This window comes from Eumetopias jubatus, unplaced genomic scaffold (assembly GCF_037043125.1).
Source record: "Eumetopias jubatus isolate StellerSeaLion01/CBP00866 unplaced genomic scaffold, mEumJub1_p1.0 scaffold_2, whole genome shotgun sequence".
In the NCBI taxonomy this organism is placed as follows: Eukaryota; Metazoa; Chordata; class Mammalia; order Carnivora; family Otariidae; genus Eumetopias; species Eumetopias jubatus.
In genome coordinates, this window is record NW_028274808.1 from 134,308,268 (window position 1) to 134,329,247 (window position 20,980).

At 38.3% G+C, this 20,980-nt stretch overlaps 1 protein-coding gene across 4 annotated transcripts in view; it reads left to right on the plus strand.

The window, feature by feature from the left end:
* WDFY3 (WD repeat and FYVE domain containing 3) overlaps positions 1-20,980 on the plus strand; it is a 266,518-nt gene that overhangs the window by 151,962 nt on the left and 93,576 nt on the right. For all 4 annotated transcript variants that reach the window (XM_088021121.1, XM_088021123.1, XM_088021122.1 and 1 more), the window contains 10 exons: positions 2,616-2,793; positions 3,588-3,802; positions 6,627-6,739; positions 8,976-9,207; positions 10,392-10,492; positions 10,629-10,847; positions 14,833-15,014; positions 16,801-17,032; positions 18,348-18,508; positions 20,688-20,799. In XM_088021121.1, coding sequence (XP_087877247.1) covers positions 2,616-2,793; positions 3,588-3,802; positions 6,627-6,739; positions 8,976-9,207; positions 10,392-10,492; positions 10,629-10,847; positions 14,833-15,014; positions 16,801-17,032; positions 18,348-18,508; positions 20,688-20,799 — 1,745 coding nt within the window. The remainder of the gene's footprint in view (positions 1-2,615; positions 2,794-3,587; positions 3,803-6,626; positions 6,740-8,975; positions 9,208-10,391; positions 10,493-10,628; positions 10,848-14,832; positions 15,015-16,800; positions 17,033-18,347; positions 18,509-20,687; positions 20,800-20,980) is intronic.

Genomic DNA, 20,980 nt, shown 5'->3' on the forward strand with positions numbered 1-20,980 from the left:
TCTTCTGGAAGATTAAAAGGTTTACTACTATAATAGCTGTATATTAATTAGTAAAGAGCTTGGTTTCCGAAGACATAAAGGCTCCTTCCTGGGTATATCCATAATTTAAGTTCAGTCTGTATTAAATCTGGAAACTCAGAAATAATTTCGGAAGTCCTGTGACTAAAATATACGAGTAGAATTGGATTTTTCTCCACACAGTGATTTTTTTTTATGTGTAAGGAAAAACAGTTTTTATGAAATTTCTTAATGGTTGAGAATTCCTATTACACTATAATCTTTTTTTCTAGATGGGTCAAAATATTTCATAGAATAAAAGAAGCAACATGGGAAGAGGGTACCTATTGGTAATAAGCATTTAACAAGATAGCCCCGTAAGTTTAGAAATTAAATATTTCTGAACAAAAACAGCAAAAAAAACCCAAATCAAAACAAAACAAAAAACCCAGAGTTGAAAAAATGAGTAGGTGGAGGACATGGTGACTTTAAATAAACTGGAAGAGCCCACATTCTTTTTTTATAAGTGAAGCTGAATACTTTCCTAGAATCTCTGTTAAAGAGAGAATGGTACTTAAAAAAAAAAAAAAAAAAAGGCGGTGCCAAATCTTTGCTACAAAATCACTGACTTAAAGCATCTGTTTCCCAAGCTGCTCTTGTGCCAGAGAGCTGAAACTGCACTGCTCTCAGTGACAGAGCTCAGCATTAGACAAATTATGCTGAACCCAATTCATTGGAACAAAGAGCTCCCATAGGCTGAAGCCACAAGCATCTGTTTTCTAGTGCCAGGATACAAAATGTGCAAAACTCATGAATTGTAGAAGAAGAGTATGAAATAGAAAGTGGAGATCATTGATGAGAAGAAATGTGCTATGTTCAGGATATAGCGAGGTTTTCTACCTCATAGAAGTTTATTATGTAAAATATGCCTTCTATGTTTTTAAAAAATTGTGGTGAATATTTTCAGCGGTAAGTGGATAATGCAAAAGAATGTGACTAGTTCCAAATAAGCTAAAGGAAAACTTCCTTGATGCTTAACATTATTTCTTGTCAGGGAGCCAAGATTCTTAGCCAACCCTGACTGATTGACCCAGTTTGAGAGTAGGCCACTTAGATCTTGTTAGTCCTTGATTATATTACCCATGGTTTAAGGAAAGGTTACAAACCAAAGGTAATTTCAAAAGAAAATCTTACCAAGGGGCACCTGGGTAGCTCAGTTGGTTAAGCATCTGACTCTTGATTTTGGCTCAGGTCATGATCCCAGGGTTGTGGGATCAAGCCCCGTGTCTGGCCCGCACTGGGCATGGAGCCTGCTTGAAATTCTCTCTCTCTCCCTCTGCCCCTCCATCCTCTACCCTCTAAAAAAAAAAAAGAAGGAAAGAAAAAAAAATCAAGGGAGGGATTTGATTTAATTTATACCCTCATCACATTATATCAGAACTTTTACCTTACCTAAAGTTTTGAATCACTGTGATTTTACCTGTTTGTTGCATCTTCTGGTACAGGTGTCATTTTTTTTCTTCCAGTTTTATTGAGATATAATTGGCATACAGCATTGTATAAGTTAAATTACAGATAATGATTTGTCTTTTTTTTTTAAGATTTTTATTTATTTGAGAGAGACGTAGCGAGAGAGGGAACACAAGCAGGGGGAGTGGGAGAGGGAGAAGCAGGCTTCCTGCTGAGCAGGGAGCCCAACGCGGTGCTCGATCCCAGGACCCTGGGATCATGACCTGAGCCGAAGACAGACACCCAATGACTGAGCCACCCAGGCACCCCCAGATAATGATTTGTCTTACAAATGTAAAATGATTACAGCAGTAAGTTCAGTTAGCATCCATCATCATAGGGCACCTGGGCAGCTTAGTCCGTTAATTGTCTGATTCTTGATTTCAGCTCGGGTCATGATGTCAGGATATGGGATCAAATCTGCATACCTGCTCAGCACAGAGTCTGAGATTCTGTCTCTCTCTCTCCCTTTGCCCCCCCCCCCCCCGCTTGCTTTCACGTGTGCTCTCTCTCAAAAAAAAAAAAAAAAATCATGGGGCGCCTGGGTGGCTCAGTTAGTTAAATGAGCATTTGCCTTCGGCTCACATCATGATCCTAGGGTTCTGGGATCAAGTCCTGCGTCAGGCTCCCTGCTCAGTAGGGAGCCTGCTTCTCCCTCTGCCTGCCACTCCCCCTGCTTGTGCGCTCGCTCGCTCTCTCTGACAAATAAAATCTTAAAAAAATATTTTTAAAAATCCATGATCTCGTACAAATATAAGAAAAGAAATACTTTCCTTGTGATGAGAACTTTTAAGATCTACTCTCTTAGCAGCTTTCAAATATACCAGAGAGCAGTGTTAACTTTAGTCGTCATGCACCCTTCTTAAATGAAACAATCGAGGTAACACATGGTAAAGATGTATCAGACCGTAGAAGAATTAATAGTTAAATCGTTTATACATGACTCACTAAGAATCTTTTATATCCCAGCCTTAAAGTGTTTTGTAACCCAACCTTGAATTGCAAAGATTTTTGCTTGTCAGTGGATAAAGGTAACAAAAGATGAAGAAGTTGAACAGGAGGATTTGATTGGAATTTTATGCTAAATTACCCTTCTTTCTTTTTTACAGGCATGCATATCATTCTGTTTCAACTCCCCCTGTTTACCCTCCTAAAAATGTCACTGACCTGAAACTACATGTGACAACGACATCTCTCCAGAGTTCTGATGCCGTCATCATCCATCCTGGAGCCATGCTCGCTATGCTGGACCTGCTGGCCTCTGTTGGGTCAGTGACACAGCCAGAAGTAAGCTTGGACATGTTAGCTCCTCTCCATCTTTAATAAGTGAAGAGACATGAATATGACTGTATAATCAGGGAAGTGGGGCCCAGAAAGACAGACTGATAGGGAACCATTCCATATCACCTACTAAAGTAGGAAATGGAAAAATAGGTTTTTCTTTGGGTCTTAACTTCTTTAATGCGATAGATATGTGTATTTTAGAATACAGTTCATCTGTCACAAATGCGACCAAGACAGGTGCTAAAATAATTCTCTTTCTCCTTATAAATCCTGCTCAGCAGTGGAAATTATTAATAAATAGTACAGGAAGAAAAATGACTGAAGATACCACTTTGAGGCTATTTATCTGTTCTGACTTGTAGCACTCAAGGGTTTGGGTGAATTGGAGCTTTGGTGACTAATTTGTTAAAATGGTGCATATGGCCTCTAAGGCCTAAAGGGTCACAAATGTAAATGATAGGCTTTCCTTTAAACCAGTGCTTTACCGGTCATGTAAAAGACCTTGCATTCACTGTTTCTACAAAAATTAAAATACTATTCGTTATATAGCCATTTAATACAGAAGACTTAGAAGAGAGTGGAGTCCAGCTGGGTATGCTTCCAGCAAGATGAGGATAGGAAACGTTTGCCTAGCTCAGTTCTGGAGTGGCTGTGTCACTCCCTGTCAGCTTCTGAACTCATCTGTAGGTCATCTGAAACGCGTAGAGAGCTCCTATTAAAAGGTGTGCTTCACGTGGAGAGAACTCTCCCCTTTCTTACTAAGAATGCCCTGGTGGCTTGGATTTCTTTAACTTTAGCATGCTCTGGACCTTCAACTCGCTGTGGCAACTATTTTACAATCCCTGGTGCACACGGAGAGAAACCAGCAGGTCATGTGTGAAGCGGGTCTCCATGCACGGCTGCTGCAGCGGTGTAGCGCGGCGCTGGCCGACGAGGAGCATGCACTGCACCCGCCCCTGCAGCGCATGTTTGAGCGGCTGGCCTCCCAGGCCCTGGAGCCCATGGTGCTGAGGTCAGTGTGTTCTCTTCTTCACAGCTGAGTAAGCCCCACTGAGTAATAGCAGCTCCTAGAGTCTCTTAAGAAATACTTTTTAAATGTTTTTATTTTAAAATACAGATTTAGAGAAAGTTGTAAAGATAGATCAGAGAGGTTCTGTGTCCCCTTCACCTAGTTTCTTCCAGTGCTTACATTTTATGTAACAATAATACAACCTGAAAACTACTGGTGTTGCTACAATGTATCTTTATATGCTATAGTTCCTGTTATTTACCGCACGTGTAGATTTCACAATCAGGATGTCACAGAGATCACCTAGTGCTGCTACTCCTTTATTGTCACATCCACTCCCCTAGCCGCCACCATTCCTAACCCCTGGAAACCATGAATCTCTGCTCCATCTCCATAATTTTGTCACTCTGAGAATGTTCTATAAAAGAAATCATATAGTATATGACTTTTGAAGATTGACTTTTTTCACTTTCTGTAATGCCTTGGAGATGCATCCAAATTGTTATGTTTCAGTTTCTTTTGAATGCTTAGTAGTATTCTATGGTATGAATATACCTTCTACAGTTTAACCATTCAAGAAATATATATATTTAAATCTTGGTAATGCAAGAGAAACGGTCCTCTGTGTTTTAGGGATAAACCCCCCCCTTTTTTTTTTAAGATTTATTGGTTTATTAGAGAGAGAGAGTGCACGCTCAGGGGGAGGGCCAGAGGGAGAGGAAGAGAGAGAATCTCCAGCAGATTCTCCGCTGAGTGCAGAGCCGGATGCGAGGCACGATCCCAGAACCCTGAGATCATGACCTGAGCTGAAACTATGAGTCGGCCACTTAACCACCTGAGCCACCCAGGTGCTCCTAGGGATAAAACCCTTTAAAAAAAAATACTTTACTTGAGGGACATCTGGGTGGCATCCAACTCTTGATTGTGGCTCAGGTCCTGGTCCCAGAGTTGTAAGATCGAGCCCTGCGTCAGGCTCCACGCTAGGCGTGGAGCTTGCTTAAGATTCTCTTTCTCCTGTGGAAGAAGCCAAGATGTCCATCGACAGATGAATGGATAAAGATGAGGTGGTGTGTATATATATATATATATATATATATATATATATATATATATATTATACAATGGAATATTCAGCCATCAAAAGGAATGAAATCTTGCCATTTGCAACGACGTGGATGGAACTGGAGGGTATTATGCTGAGCGAAATAAGTCAATTAGAGAAAGACATGTATCATATGACCTCACTGATATGAGGAATTCTTAATCTCAGGAAACGAACTGAGTGTTGCTGGAGTGGTCGGGGATGGGAGGGTTGGGGTGGCTGGGTGATAGACATTGGGGAGGGTATGTGCTATGGTGAGCACTGAATTGTGTAAGACTGTTGAATCACAGACCTGTACCTCTGAAACAAATAATACATTATATGTTAAAAAAAAAGGGGGGGGGAGAATGAAGCGGGGGAAATCGGAGGGGGAGACGAACCGTGAAAGACTATGGACTCTGAGAAACAAACTGAGGGTTCTGGGGGTGGGGTGGGGGGATGGGTTAGCCTGGTGATGGGTATTAAGGAGGGGCACGTTCTGCATGGAGCACTGGGTGTTATACGCAAACAATGAATCATGGAACACTAACATCAAAAACTAATGATGTAATATATGGTGATTAACATAACATAATAAAAAAAAGATTCTCTCTCCCTTTTCCCCTACATTCCCCCCCCCACTAATTTATAAATAAGTAAACAAGCAAACAAACAAATAAATAAATAAAAATCCTTTCCTTGAGATTACCTTGCCAAACAGATTTAATGTGTAAGTCGTCTTGTCCCTCCTTACGAAAATATACTCCTGTATCTCATCACTTTCAGATATAAGCAGCTCTCTTTATGAGATGATTTTCTTTTCTGCTGAAGTTTTGGGAACTTTCTTAAAAATGGTTGGCCTTTATTTGTGATTTATATTTTTTAACTGGCTCCAAATAATGGTGGATTAAGAATAAGCCATGTGATAACCATTAAACAGTATTGTATCAGGCCGTGTGTACTAGGCCTTGACAATACCAAGATGAAAGAGACCATCCCTACTCACTTTGTCCATCATCTTATGGATATATCCAGAGACCTAAAATGTTGCAAATAGCATGGAGATTTTCCTGATTAATTTTGGTAATCTGCTTTTAAAAGTAGAGTGAATGAGACAGATTATCTCATACTTAATACAATTATTTTATTAAATAGCTTATACTCTTCTACTGAGGTAAACAGTAAGCAATGTAGAGCAACCATTTGCACGTGCTCGGTTTTCACAGTGAATGAATTTTCAGAACAAAAGGTCTCATGATAGTACAGATACCGGAGTTGTTGATGGGCCATAGGCTGTAAGGTTATAAACTAATCATATATCGTACTCTACATGAAAAATGGCAAAGGGTACCTAACTTAAAATTTTTTTTTCTGCTATAGGGAGTTGAAAATTCAGAGAAGTATTCTTTTTTTTTTCCCCCTTTTACATGATGCCATAAATGACTGGATATGAAGGACTCCTATTTGTGTAACTCTTAGACAATTCAATTTTTGTACATCACATTTTAAAAGAAAATACTCCCCAGTTTCATTTTTTAGTCCTTCACAATATTCTGTTCTCTTTTCAGTGCTAGGTAATTCAAATGTAAAATTAACATTGTATTATAAGTTTATAATAACTGTTTTGATTGCTTTTGTATTTTTAAGTAGTCTGTTATAATTCATGAGACCCCGTATTTTGTGTGTTTGGTTTATGAATTCTATAATGTTCCCAATCAAGGAATAACTGCTTTGTCTCTTCTTCAGGGAGTTTTTGCGTTTGGCAAGTCCATTAAATTGTGGTGCCTGGGACAAAAAACTGCTGAAACAATATAGGGTCCACAAACCAAGTTCACTGAGTTATGAGCCAGAGATGAGAAGTAAGTTGACCTTTCATGTTCCCTTTTCTGGTTATTGTGTGTATGAAAATCACGTAAGGGATGAATATTATTTCAAGAAGTTTTACTGTGAAAGAAAGGAAAGGGATTGTCATTATTTAAATGAGGAAACATAAAATCTGGTTGGCTGACTGAAGAAGAGGGCCGATGAGGGTGGGAAAGAAATCACTAATGTAAGCAGGATCCACAGGAGATGAGAATTACGTGCGGAGTAATGCTTGGCTTGGCAGGGGCGACATCTCTTAGAGGATTCGTTACTTCTTTGCCTTCCTCAGGTCGCCTTGGCTGCCTGAATAGAGTGGTTAACAGGCCGTGGGCTTGCAGGACAGCTGCTACAAGAGGATGTGGAGGACGGGAGGTTAAAAATACTGACAAAAGTAGATGAAGAGCTACACTGAGAAGGACAGGCTGGATAGGAAAAGAAGTGAAACCAAGCAGCTAGTGATAGGCCTGGAGAAAAGGGATAGGTCCCTGGACTGGAGAATAGTGCCTAGGCCAGAAAGCAAATGTGGTGAGAGAAAAGGAGGAATGGGGGGGTGGGGAGAAGAATGGCAATCCAAACTGGAGCAGGGAAACACGCAGAAGGAAGGACCATGCCCAGATCGTGGCTCTGGAGTGAGGTAGAGTGAAAGATAATCCTAGAGCTCGAAGTGACGTGCTGGATGGGTGGCTCGTGTGGACCTGGACACCCCCCAGGACACTGGCAAGCACTAGTACAGAGAGGACCGAGAATGACCTGCCAGTAGCAGCAGAGGGCACTCTCGTAGACACAGGTGTGTGCTAGCGTTGCTGAGAGGAGCCCCGAAGAGCACTTTCCACGTCAGGCTGCTGGGATGATGCCTGACGACTGGCCGAGAGCACGGGCACTGCCTACCAGTCTGGCAGGGTCCCTGAGAGGCAACGGGCTCCGTCCGAGCCATGGACAAGCACGCCCTCAGCAGAGAGCTGCGTGGCACTGGACCTCCTGCTAGTGCGAGTTCTCTGGTTTTGTTGGGGTTTTTTTCTTTACACTTCGTTTTGTGTAATTGTGAGCCATAGTGATAGGCATTTTGTTTTGATGGATTGAAGTCACCCTTACTAGCAAAGCAGGAAAGAGTAAAACTTAGAAAAGTAGAACAGCTGCCCTGAAAGGATGTAGTGGTCGTGTCGTGCATCTCCTTGCTCTTTCAGGTGGGAATCCAAACGGTCAGGCAACCTCCACCTGTTCTTTCCGTCTTAGTTTTTTCTCCTGCGAATTATCATCAGTGATTAGTGAATACTGTTTTGGAAACTAAGATCTTTTGAGTTCCAGTACAGTTTTACTGGAAAACAAAAAGTCTTGCAGTTTTTCATATATGTCATTATACCTCCCCTAGATGTCTATAGTCTTTTGTTATTGTTGCTTTTGTACTTAACCCAGTTCCTTAGAATTGGATTGTGATTTCCTTTGCAAAGAATAGAAACAAAAATAGTTCCTTTCTCTAAGAGAAGATCGAAATATTTTTATGGTTGCCTGAATGCATAGGACATTTAAGAGAGAAAACAATTATATATTTATGTAGTTTATCTCGAGAGGGGATATTTTCTCCATTCTTTACATTTGTAATGGATTCCTGAAAAATAGACCAGTTTAAAATTTGTCTTTTTAGTCTTGAAATTATTACCATTTACACGCATATAGGAATTCTTAAATTCAAGTACTTTCGTGATTACATATTTAATTATAATAATTGTAAGGGAAAAGTTAAAAGTAGGGAGAAAATGGAAGAGAAGCAAGTTTTTGCTATTTATCTGATTATTTTTATGATAAAGGTGGCCTGTTTCTTTCTGTTATAATTCTTCTAGAATATTTTGCTTTCTTCTCAGAGATAATAAATAATTTTGTGAAAAGTATAATCTGGCTTTTTAGAAACATCATTATCTATAATGTATGATTAAATTACATTGTAACTGGCTTGGATAGTGGTTACTTGTGATTCTCATTATTTGTACCCTGTAGTAGCCAACATTTCTGCAATGTGTTTGACTTTAGTTATAAGTAAAAAAGGAAACACATGCTATTTAAGTTTAAAAATGAACATAAAGTACATTAAAACTGGATAATAGCTTTAGTGTTTAATCATAAAATTATTATATATTGAAACTCAAGAGTGGTATTTAAAAATAAGTCCGCTTTGTAAAGTCATTATTTTAGAAATCTACATGATATTTTTCCCAAGAGCTTTTCTTTGACTTACAGGTAGTATGATCACATCTATGGAAGGTCTGGGTTCTGATAATGTTTTCAGCTTACATGAAGATAACCATTATCGGATAAGCAAGAGCCTGGTAAAATCTGCAGAAGGAAGTACTGTACCTCTAACTAGGGTGAAGTGTCTGGTCTCCATGACAACCCCACATGACATCAGACTTCATGGGTCATCAGTTACTCCAGCTTTTGTTGAATTTGACACATCCCTTGAAGGGTTTGGGTAAGGAATTTGTAAGGTAGCCAAGCCTTATTATATGATTTTATGCCTCCTACTTGCCTTTGACAAATAGATCTTTGGTTTTAAATATACTTTAAGATATACTATATATTCTCAAATGAGTTCTTTGAGCATGTTATTTTAAGGCTTTTAGATTTAATTTTAAATTATTTATTGTATTAAATAAGTTGCTGTGTTATAGGAGTCTGGAATCTAAGACCCATGGTCCAAATTTTTTTGTAAATTTTATTTTATTTTTTGGCAAATAAAGTTTTATTTTAACACAGCCACACTCAATTATGTATGTGTTGTCTATGGCTGCTTTCATGCTAGAATGGCAAAGTTGAGTAGTCATGACAGAGACTCTGGTCTGCAAAGCGTGAAATATTTATGGTTTGGCCCTCTCCGAAAACGTTTGCCATCACTGATTTAGTACAATAAATTTATAGATAACATGCAAATTAAAATTAGGTTTAAAAATTGTTGGGTTTACTCATCATCCTTTCCCCCGAAATTACCTAGCTTCGTACCTTAGTACCATATACATTATAAATACTGGGTGACTATCACATCAAATGAGTAAATATTTTCAAGTGGCAGAAAATGCTATAGAAGCAGAAGCAACAATAAATCTATAGAGAATCTAGAAGAATTTATAAAATCCACTAGCCTCAAAACGGACAGAAATGCTAATACTATAGATCTATGTCTATACTGGTTGTCTGTGGGATTCTCATACATCAATCGAAATCTGTAAATTGTATTTTAAGAACATTGTCATGTGTTATTATTGAATGGTGGATTAAAACATATTATGGAATAGTCAGAACTCATCAGCACAGAGGAAAACAGCTCACTGGAAAGGGGCCCAAGGGAATTTTTCTGCAGTGATGAGATGTTCCAGTGTCTTGAACAGGGTTATGCATTGGTGCATTTTACCATATGCGGCTTATAGTTTGATTTTTTAAAAGATTTAAAATAAAAATTATGCCACTGGAGATTTTTAAAGTGTATATCTCTTACATAATTACAAGAAGGGAAGGACTTTGTTAGGCACCCAGTTTTATTCCATGATCTCTTTACTCTAGTTACCTGTAAATGATGGCAGTTTATTCCACAATGGTAAGTGCGTAGTGGCAGAAGAAAACAGTTGATCTCTAATGTGTACATTGTCTTTTCTCTGATAGCTGCCTGTTTCTGCCCAGTCTGGCCCCTCATAATGCTCCTACAAACAATGCCGTCACAACAGGTCTTACCGACGGGGCCGTGGTCAGCGGCATTGGTTCTGGTAAATAGTAACTTTCCTTGCTCATGAGATTCTTTTTTTTTTAGATTATATTTTATTTAGAGTTTATTGCCTTTTTTAAATGTAAATATCAGTCCACACAAACTCTTTCATTGTTACTTTTCAATTTTTATTTTAGGTGAAAGATTCTTCCCTCCTCCGTCTGGCTTAAGCTACTCTAGCTGGTTCTGTATTGAACATTTTAGTTCTCCTCCAAATAACCACCCTGTCAGACTTCTTACTGTCGTGCGCCGAGCAAATTCTTCTGAGCAGCATTACGTGTGCCTTGCCATCGTTCTGTCAGCAAAAGACCGATCTCTGATTGTTTCCACCAAAGAGGAACTACTTCAAAACTATGGTCAGTATCTGTTTCTTTTTGCTTCTTGTGATAATTAAAAGTATTAAGTTTCACTGTAATACTCATCCTTAAAGTCCAGCTGGTAATTTGCTTGCAACTTAAATTATTATAGAATAGAACAGGTTATGAAATGTTGAATATTGTTTACCAGTGAATTTTAAGGCACTTTCAAAAGAGACTTAGCTAGAAAACAATGGAAAGAATTCCTAAAATAAGGATTCATTTCTACTTGCCAAGAAATCACAGCTTTTGCTAGGAAAGCAGATTGCTTGTTTGATATATTTTAGTAAGGATTTTCATTGGCCACGAATTCTGCTTAACTAATGAATATTCATCGAGCACCTGCCTACCATATGTGCCACTCTGTGCTAGACACAATAACATATTAATTACTTTATCCATCACTTACCTTCAAGGCTTAATACATACCATTTAATAATCTTAATTTTCCAATTCTCTCCAACATGCCATAATGTTACGTTGCTATCCAATAGAAGTTCAAACACAAGACATTCGTGAGGATCTTCCTAAATGATGTGAATAACATAAAATAAAAATCTCAGTTTACTGAATGTTCTTTGCTCTGAATATAAGCATTTGTAACATAAATACACCTCTTCTTTATTGTCTATTATCTAAACTTATCTTTTAACTGATCAAATAATACCACGTATTGCTTCACATGTGGTTAGTATTCAGATATTAATTTGAATGTTAGCTCAATTAGATTGTAAGGCCTCTTGTCTTAGTATTCTTTATGACTAGGGCAGAGTAGGCAGTATAACTGCTTTAAAATTCTTACTAGGACACTCCGTTTGATCCTGTTGATGTTTTCCTCCTAATCAAACCTGTCTTCAGTCTTGCCATTTGGGAGACCCACTCATTCTTGCCCTACATCTCTGACCTCTCTTTTGCAACTTCCTTCAACAGCTTTCTTTGCCACCCAGGGTTTCATCTTTAGTCGTTGTATTCAAACTTCTCTTCGTGAGGAAAAAAAAACCAAAAAACCTATCTTTGTTAGCTTTAGGTCTTTTTAATCCCAGGGATTCCAAAATTAAATTTTTTTTTTGTTTTTCTGTGTCCCATGCTTTCTCCTCATATTTTAAATGCAAATTAGACATCTTCATATGAATAGTCTTTCTGTAAACAACTCAAACTGTAATGTTTCTTCTTTATAAAACCTGCATCTCTTTCTCTTTAACTGTCTTAGTAAATGACACCCCCACCACCAGTCAGCCTAGCTAAAAACCTCAAGTCTACCTTGATAATACCACCCCTTCCACTAAATCTTTACTGAATTATGCTTCCTTTATATTTCTTGAATCTTCCCTTCCTCTTATGCCCGCTGTCATAGATATTATTCGGTTTTTTTTTTCACCGATCTGGACTTCCAAGATTTTAATTCTTTGTTTTTGTCTTTGTCTAGACAAAGAGAGAAGTAGAACTATATGCTCTTACACACGATCTGATTTATTACGTTGGTAATCTGGGCAGCTCTGCTACTTAAAACACTTAAAATATGTAAAAGTATGAATGAATGAATGAGAAGAAAAGGAAAATAAATATGGATGGCTTGAAAGGGAAATAATGAGAAAAATGAATAATAATGGAGAGGAAAAAGGATAGAATTTAATGGAAAAGTTAAGAATGGATCTAGGGATATTTCATTAAACTAGGAGAATGTTTTCTAATGCTATCATTTTCATGAAATGTAATTTGCAAGACTACTATAATCCATATATCACTATGAATTACAGTAACAGATACATTAATTATAGATGATGTTACTACTACAAGGATCCATCCTCTGAATAGCTGCAGCCCATTAAGACACATAGCTAATTAAGAGTTGTCCAAAACCAGTTGGCTCACCAAGATATCCTGACATACCACTGAATGCTGGATATGGCTTAGTCTCAGCCTGAGTCAGAATGTGAAACTCCCAGAAAATTTTTGTAGGTAAAATCTTCTACAGTTCTGGAGAAGATTCAGTCTATTAACAGGAAAGGGAAAGGGAAGAGTTCCTAGTTTTGCCCATACTTTTGATCTTTTCTTTCACATCCTTTAGTCCATACCCTAGACCTTTCAAAGCTGTTTGACCCTGCTTTTCACCTAGTTTCTTCAGTTCTGTTCCTATATTAGGTCACCAATTGATAAGATTCTTCATTTCTTAACTCATCAATGGATGTATATTTTGTATTATCATTTTAAAATATAATCTTGGCATTTCAGTGTATGTTGATACTTTAAGATTCCAAAAATAAACGTTAGTATTTTTTTTGTAATTCTTTCTTCATATGATTTAAACTGAACTTTTAGTGAATTTACTTGTACGTGCTTATCCTGAAAAATGGTGGGTCTGCTTTAAGTTACGTGGTTACAGATTAGCTCTTGTAAAAAATTTTTTGGGGGTGGGCGGGTGGGTGGAGGAACTTTTAACATCTGGATATATACACTCTTATTTCACCCCTTCTTGAATGTTTAGAAAAGTTAAATTAATTTTTAATTAGCTTAACATTAAGATTGAATTAATATTTTTTTAAAAGATTTTATTTATTTGACAGATAGGGAGAGCAGGAACACAAGCAGGGGGAGTGGGAGAGGGAGAAGCAGGCTTCCCGCCAATCAGGGAGCCCCATGTGGGGCTCCATCCCAGGACCCTGGGATTATGACCTGAGCCTAAGGCAGATGCTTAACGACTAAGCCACCCAGGCGCCTCTGAATTAATATTGACCCATTATTTCCTAGCATGATCAGGCAACATAGTGGGTAGCAGAGAGAAGCCAGATGAGAGTCAGGAAGTGATTGCAGAATGTTAGGAAATAATCAGAGTTGTCTGGTGAAACAGGAAACTTGAACCAAAACACCTTTCTATGTAGCCACTGTGGTAAACGGTATAAAGTTTCCTCAAAAAACTTAAAAATAAAATTACTATATGGTCCAGTAATTCCACTACTGAGTTATTTATGAAGAGAACACAAAAACATTATTTCAAATGACATATGCACCCCTATGTTTATTGCAGCATTATTTACAATAGCCAAGATATGGAAGCAACCCAGGTGTCCATCAATAGATGAATGGGTAAAAAAGAGGTGGTATATATGTATATACAATGGAATATTACCAGTAGAAAAGAATGAAATCTTGCCATTTGCAACAATATGGTTGGAACTAGAGGGCATTATGCTAAGTAAAATGAGTCAGCCAGAGAAAGACAAATACCATATGATTTCGTTCATATGTGGAACTTAAGAAACAAAACAAAAGCAAAGGGAGAAAAAGAGAAAGAGAGACAAACCAAGAAACACGCTCTTAACTATAGAGAACAAACTGATGGTTACCAGAGGGGAGGTGGGTGGGGGCGTGGCTGAAATAGGTGAAGGGGATTAAGAGTACACTTACCATGATGAGCACTGAGTAGTGTACAGAATTGTTGAATCTCACTCTTTTGTACACCTGAAACTAATATAACAAACCTTTCCATTCCATAAATCACCCCCTTACAACCAGCTATCATCAGGCAAGGGTCAGGGCAGTACAACCACAAACTGAGAACGTACAGTTGGCTCTTCGAGTACTTGAAGAGAGCATATAGCAAGAGTAAAATTTTTAATTTTCTAACCAGTTTGATTACAATGCTGTAATCAAATGCATGGCAAATGAGAATTTCAAAAGACCTTTCATAACAGATCATGACAGATAATAATCAACTGGTCTCTTTTTGTTGTCTCTTGTAACTATTTTATTGTCTATTTATTTTGTATTTTATCAACTATTATAATTTTATTTGATTATAACTATATATTGAGCAGAAGAAAGCAAAATACATTCCAGGTTTTATTTCTTGCTACAGATAAAGTTATTGAATGAATAGGGCATTTTTATTTAAATCATCATTATTTTAACATAAAGTCAAGATCTAGATGTGAATAATTGTTAGAATGAGGATGTTGAGTTTTTTCTTTCCGCGCTTTTATTTTAGTTGATGATTTTAGTGAAGAATCCTCTTTTTATGAGATTCTGCCATGCTGTGCCCGCTTTCGATGTGGTGAACTTATAGTTGAGGGACAGTGGCATCATCTGGTTTTGGTGATGAGCAAAGGCATGCTGAAAAACAGTACTGCAGCCCTCTATATTGATGGACAGCTTGTTAACACTGTGAAGGTAAGCATACTTGTGCGTGTAAGTCTTAACCTGCTTTACAAGAGAGTTTGACGGGGGGTGGGGTGTTGGCAGGGGTATATTTTAAATTGCTGTCTTAATTTCAAATTGACCCTTATTACCCATTTGAACAATATGTTTAAGAGTCATGTGGCTGGCTAATTCATATCACTTGATTAGAGAAGAGAAAGAAGGGGTTACAGAGTACTAAAGAAGTTAGTGAATATGTCAGCGCCTGAGCCCGTTTGCTAAGTGATTTTTCACAACAGAAAAGCCAGTTGAAAGATGTCTGAATAATCTATGAACACACTCTTTTGTCACTTCATTGTTGTTATGCATTCCAGTAGACTCTATATTCCTTTGGAGCTGGAATTGTTTTTATCCATCCAGGTTTGTTTTCAGATCACCCAGTTAGTCCCTGATAATAATAGCAGCTGTTCCATTACTGTTTGCTGAATGAATGAGTGTATAAATATTACCCTAGATATAGGTATATGGTATTCAGAAGAGAGGCAAGAGAGTTGAAATAACCAGTAAAGAATCAGAAGTTCCTTTTTTGTTATCAGGATGAACGTCTCTAGTTAACTTCAGACAACTCAGGTAGCAAGCTGTTAAAATGCTTTAGCTATCTAAAAGATAGTATCCATTTTTATAGCGATTATGTCTTGAAAGAAGCAACAAAAGCAAAGTTTGTCCTTTTGTGTGAATTAAAGTTTAAAAAGCAGTGAAATCGGCAGCTTCCTTGAATGCATTTCCTGTTAATGATACTTTATTGTGACATTGTGTTTCAATAAGATAAACACTAAAATGCACTCTGTGGGAATAGTCATTGTTTCTTTTGTACACATGATTGCATTTGGAATGGGCTTGTGGATTCTCTAGTAGGTTGCTCCTTTGTTATTTTTAGTATTGTTTAAAATAATGTCCTCAGCTTCTAGAATTGAGAGGCAGATTTGTTATTGATACATTTACATCATTATCATCACTGTATCTGTGAGGAGTCAGTGGTCCCGCGAAACAACCTTCAGGCCACACGGTGGTCTGCACACTCACACTCTTAAGGTCACCAGGAACTGTTCTGTAATCTGTGGAGTGATAGATGTAATCTTGAAGCCAGGACAGTGGTACCACAAAACGTTCTTCATACCATCAAGTGATAGAAGTGGCCTCTACCACAAGAAACAACTTGACTTCATTATCTCATACTCTAATCACATATTTATCGTGAATGAATTGAATGATAGTTTTACACCTTGTCAGTAAACACTAGTGTAATTTCAAATCTGAGAATTTATTTTACATTGAGATCATGAGTGTATAAATTACATAATAGCTGTTAAATTTTATAACTTTTATAGCACTTGACCCATCATAAAACACTTCTCATGAATATAATTTTGACAGACTCACGTTGGTGACATAGCTAATTTCAAGACTACTTGAATTCCATAGTTGGAAAGCTCTGTTTTTATATCAACCTAAAAATTTCATAGAAGCATCATTAATTTGATATGCAAACCAACCTGATAGTAACAGAATCCCTCTGATTGTTTCCCTTTCTTACATTAGATAGTTTATCAGAGAGTTGGACAATACCAAATTTCCATCTTCCACATCACGTTCCAGAATCTTGGCCTTCCCTCATATTTTTTAATCCAGCTGCTTTTGTACATTTGTAAAGTTGCATGACTTTAGGATACTGAAACTATACACAAAAAGTGGTTTATTTTCCTGGTGAAAGTGGGGGATTTTTGGTTCTATCTCATATTTGCTTTCATTTGTTTTATAGCTGCATTATGTTCACAGTACCCCTGGGGGTTCCGGTTCTGCTAACCCACCTGTGGTCAGCACAGTCTATGCGTACGTTGGCACTCCACCTGCCCAACGCCAAATTGCTTCATTGGTTTGGCGCCTGGGACCCACGCATTTTCTGGAAGAAGTTTTACCTCCTTCAAATGTTACTACCATTTATGAACTAGGACCAAATTATGTTGGAAGTTTCCAGGCCGTATGTATGCCATGTGAGTAACTTACTGTATAAAACTTAGCTCCTGCCACGTAGATCCATGAATAAGTGTATATACGCATTTGTAGATAGGGTGTGGATGGGGTTGTATGTTATGTTCGTCTTATAAAAAGGGCCTTTTCCTTCACTCTTCTTCAGTGTGGTGCTGTTGACCACTCTCTCCTAGGCTAAGTGCTCTCCACCAATTGTGCTGTACTTTCCTGAGTTTTGTCTTCATGCCCTATCACCAATTTTCTAGTTTCTCTGATTGGCTCCAAGATCTGTATGCACTCTAAGAGTCTGACCACAATCTTCTTCTCTTTCTATAATTTCTCTTATTATATAAGCATCTTAAAGTGTATCTACTCTGGTTAGAGGAAGGAAAGACGTTTCCAGAAAACACACACACACACATATTTTTCAGGTTAGATGAAGTAACATCAGTTTTCTTCATCCCTTTACTCCTAGAGTCCACTTCTTATTATCCTTTCTCCCAAAAGAAATTTAGAGTCAGAGGACCTGATGTAAGTAGTACTCTTCCCAAGTGATGTTCTCCATCCTCTCATTCTCATTCTCCTGAAGTTCTCAGAAGAGTTAGGACAAGTGTGGTGTAAATGATGATAATCCTGTAGCTAAGTAATTTGTCTTTCACTCATTTTTTTTTTCTTTTTTAAGATTTTATTTATTTATTTGAGAGAACGCACACAGTGGTGGGGAAAGGGAAAGGGAGAAGCAGGCTTCCCGCGGAGCAGGGAGCCTGAGGCAGGACTGGATCCCAGGACCCTGGGATCATGACCTGAGCCAAAGGCAGACGCTTAGCCGACTGAGCCACCCAGGCGCCCCTCTTTCACTCATGATTCACACTTAAGCCACTTAGCTCCGAAACTTGTATTCTTAACTACTCTGCTATGTTGTTTAGAAGAATATAGAGAAGCACATGTGGGGGCTCTCACTGGAGAGGAGACCTAGTGTTACAAAACATATAGGCATTCCACTCATGTTCATGGTCTTTCTCCTTTGATCCTAAGGGGAGAAATGTGTGATTTCTTTGCTAACAGTTAAAACTTATTTCCTTTACATTATGCTATTTGTAAAGCCCATTTTAAGAATAAAACTTGGAATGTAAAGGTCTACGACTAGGTGGTTTTCTCTATTTTCTCAGAAGAGATAAATGAAGAGCTGAAAATTTAAATAAAACACTTTTTAAATTTAGTTCTCATGTTCCACTTTAAAAGATTTTTGAATTCACCCACTTAAAAAGGATAGAATCAAAAATCTGTGTTAGGATAAGGAGAAATATGATTTTGAAAAGGATCACTCTTCGTTTGAAGGTAAAGATGCAAAGTCTGAAGGCGTAGTCCCATCTCCTGTGTCATTAGTGCCAGAAGAAAAGGTGTCCTTTGGCCTCTACGCGCTCTCCGTGTCTTCCCTAACGGTGGCAAGAATCCGGAAGGTGTACAACAAGTTGGACAGCAAAGCCATCGCTAAGCAGGTAAGCAGGATGATTCCCTGGGAAACTGTGGCGGGTTCTCCCAGGAATGGTGTTGCAGAGCGTCGTTACGGGGACCACCCAAGTAGGAATAGGTACTGAAAACAGTTTTTGGTTAATAGTAAGTAGCTGCATAGTAAACTATATTTTGTCTAAATAATAAGGTACCACTTAATCTCACATATCCCTTTTCCATTTAACTTCCCTGGGAAGCTGTGGCGGGTTCTCCCGGGAACAGTGTTCCAGAGCGTCATTATGGGGACCACCCAAGTAGGAATAGGCACTGAAAACAGTGCCTTTCCTGTATTGCTTTATATTTGTTTTATTTGGCTTTGGATTTAAGCCAAAACATAATTAGATATTTAACTTAATTTGGAAAAGTGAGAATTTCCCTCTCTGTGCATGATTTATATTCGTTTTTTTTTTTTTTTTAAATCGGCAATTAAGCAATTGAACTGCAGAAAACGAAAGAAAACAATTGCTCTTCTTAAGACGATAACTAAACTTTTTTCTGGATCAGCTACTATATGCCATCTTGCTTAGGACACGGCAGTGGATATAGAGAAAATTCCCGCCTTTATGGCTCTTACATTGCAGAGGAAGAGACAGATGATAATAACTAAAGAAATAACCTAATCATAGGTCATGTTCAAAGGCAAAGAGTGCTCTGCAGAAAAATAAAGCAAGGAAGGAGAAAGTGATCAGCTTATAGTGTGTTAAATAGGATGGTCAGAGGAAGCCTCACTGTGAAGGTGAAATTGGAGAAGACTTGAAAGAGGTGAGGCAGTAAGCCATGAGAATATGCAGAATGCGATATGGGCCCGGCACAGGGTGGGGAGGGTTGTCCCAGTGGTGTAAGTGCTAAGGCCCTGAGGAAGGTCCATGCCTACTGCAGAGGCAGGCGCGGCTAGAGGCTAGAGCAAGTGAGAGAAGACCCGAGTAGTAGGAGAGGAACTCAAATAGGTGATGGGGACTAGACTGCTAAGGGTTTATAGGCAGTGGGAAAGGCATTGGCTTTAACTAAGTGAGATGGGGAGCATGATAGGGTTCCAGACCTAATAAATGAAATGTTAGCCAGGATGACTATGACCTCTATTGAATAGACTGAAGGGGGACAGACAAAGGTATGAAGCAAGGAGACCAGTTTTATAATAATTCATATGAGCAACGATGGTGGTGAGAACTGGGGTGATAGCAGTGGCCATGATGAGAAATGATCAGATTTGAGGTATATTTTGAAGATACACAAGCCAACAGTTTTTGGTGATTGGGTGTGAATCATGAGGGAAAGAAAGGAATCAAGGATAACTCTAAGTTTTTTTGCTCTAGCGGGGAGGAAAATAGGGTCGCTTATTCTGATTTGGAGAAAACTTCAGGAAGAGTAGTTTGGGGAGGAATTCTGAGAACTATGTTTTGGAAAGACTTGAAAAGCATATTAGGCATCTTAGTGGAGGTCTCAGAGCCATTGGGAATATGAATCTGGAGTTCAGAGTAGAGGTTTGCACCATGGATGTTCAGAGGTGGTATTTAAAGCCACAAGACTCGATGCTTTCACTGAGGTGTGGATAGAGAAGAGAAAGGTTACAGACTGAGACCTGGGACATCCAGTACTGTGGAGCTGGGGAGATGAAGAACCAGCAGAAAACAGTGAGGAGTAGCAGGCAGCAAGAAAAGAGAAAAACTAGGAGAGTTTGATGTCTTAGGATTATGTTAGCTTTGAAAGCACATTATGCGTTTATGTGTGTGTACATGTGCAAAACTTAACACTTCTTTTCTGTAGGCATGTTTTATCTATAAACACTTGAATAATTTATGTAACGTCTACATGGATATGAAGTAAAGCTAATACTAGTTCACTGATCAGAAGTACTGTGAGGCAGCAAATGATAAGAACATTAAAACCATGACAAAAAAGAGTTTCATTCAGAAAGACCTCTGAAGCTATTTCCAAAGACCCCCCCCCCAATCTTTATCTCAGTAGATTGTATTTAACTTACTTTCTGTGACTTTCTAACCATTGGAAGAGCTTGCACATTTTTAAAAAATGAATGCCCATGTTTTTAATATTCTGATATGGGGAGAAAGGAATGATAATGTTCCTAATTTTTTTTTTTCTTTTCCAATCAAAATGTTCAGATTGTTCTTCTATAGTTACATTTTATTTCCCTTTCCTATTCTTCAGTTAGGCATTTCCTCCCATGAGAACGCCACTCCTGTGAAATTGATACACAATTCAGCAGGACATCTTAATGGGCCTGCACGGACAGTTGGGGCTACTCTGATTGGATACTTGGGTGAGTCAGATTGTCTTACTGTTTCAGAATTCTTGATTTGCCTTCAGCTCTGCATTCACTTTCCTCACAGGAGGGGAGGTGTTTAAATTCATATTTTATAGTGTTCTTGTAATATTTAGAGATTAGTGTAACAATCTCAGACTCCGGTCAACTTTAAAAATCATATAACCTTTTTAAAAAT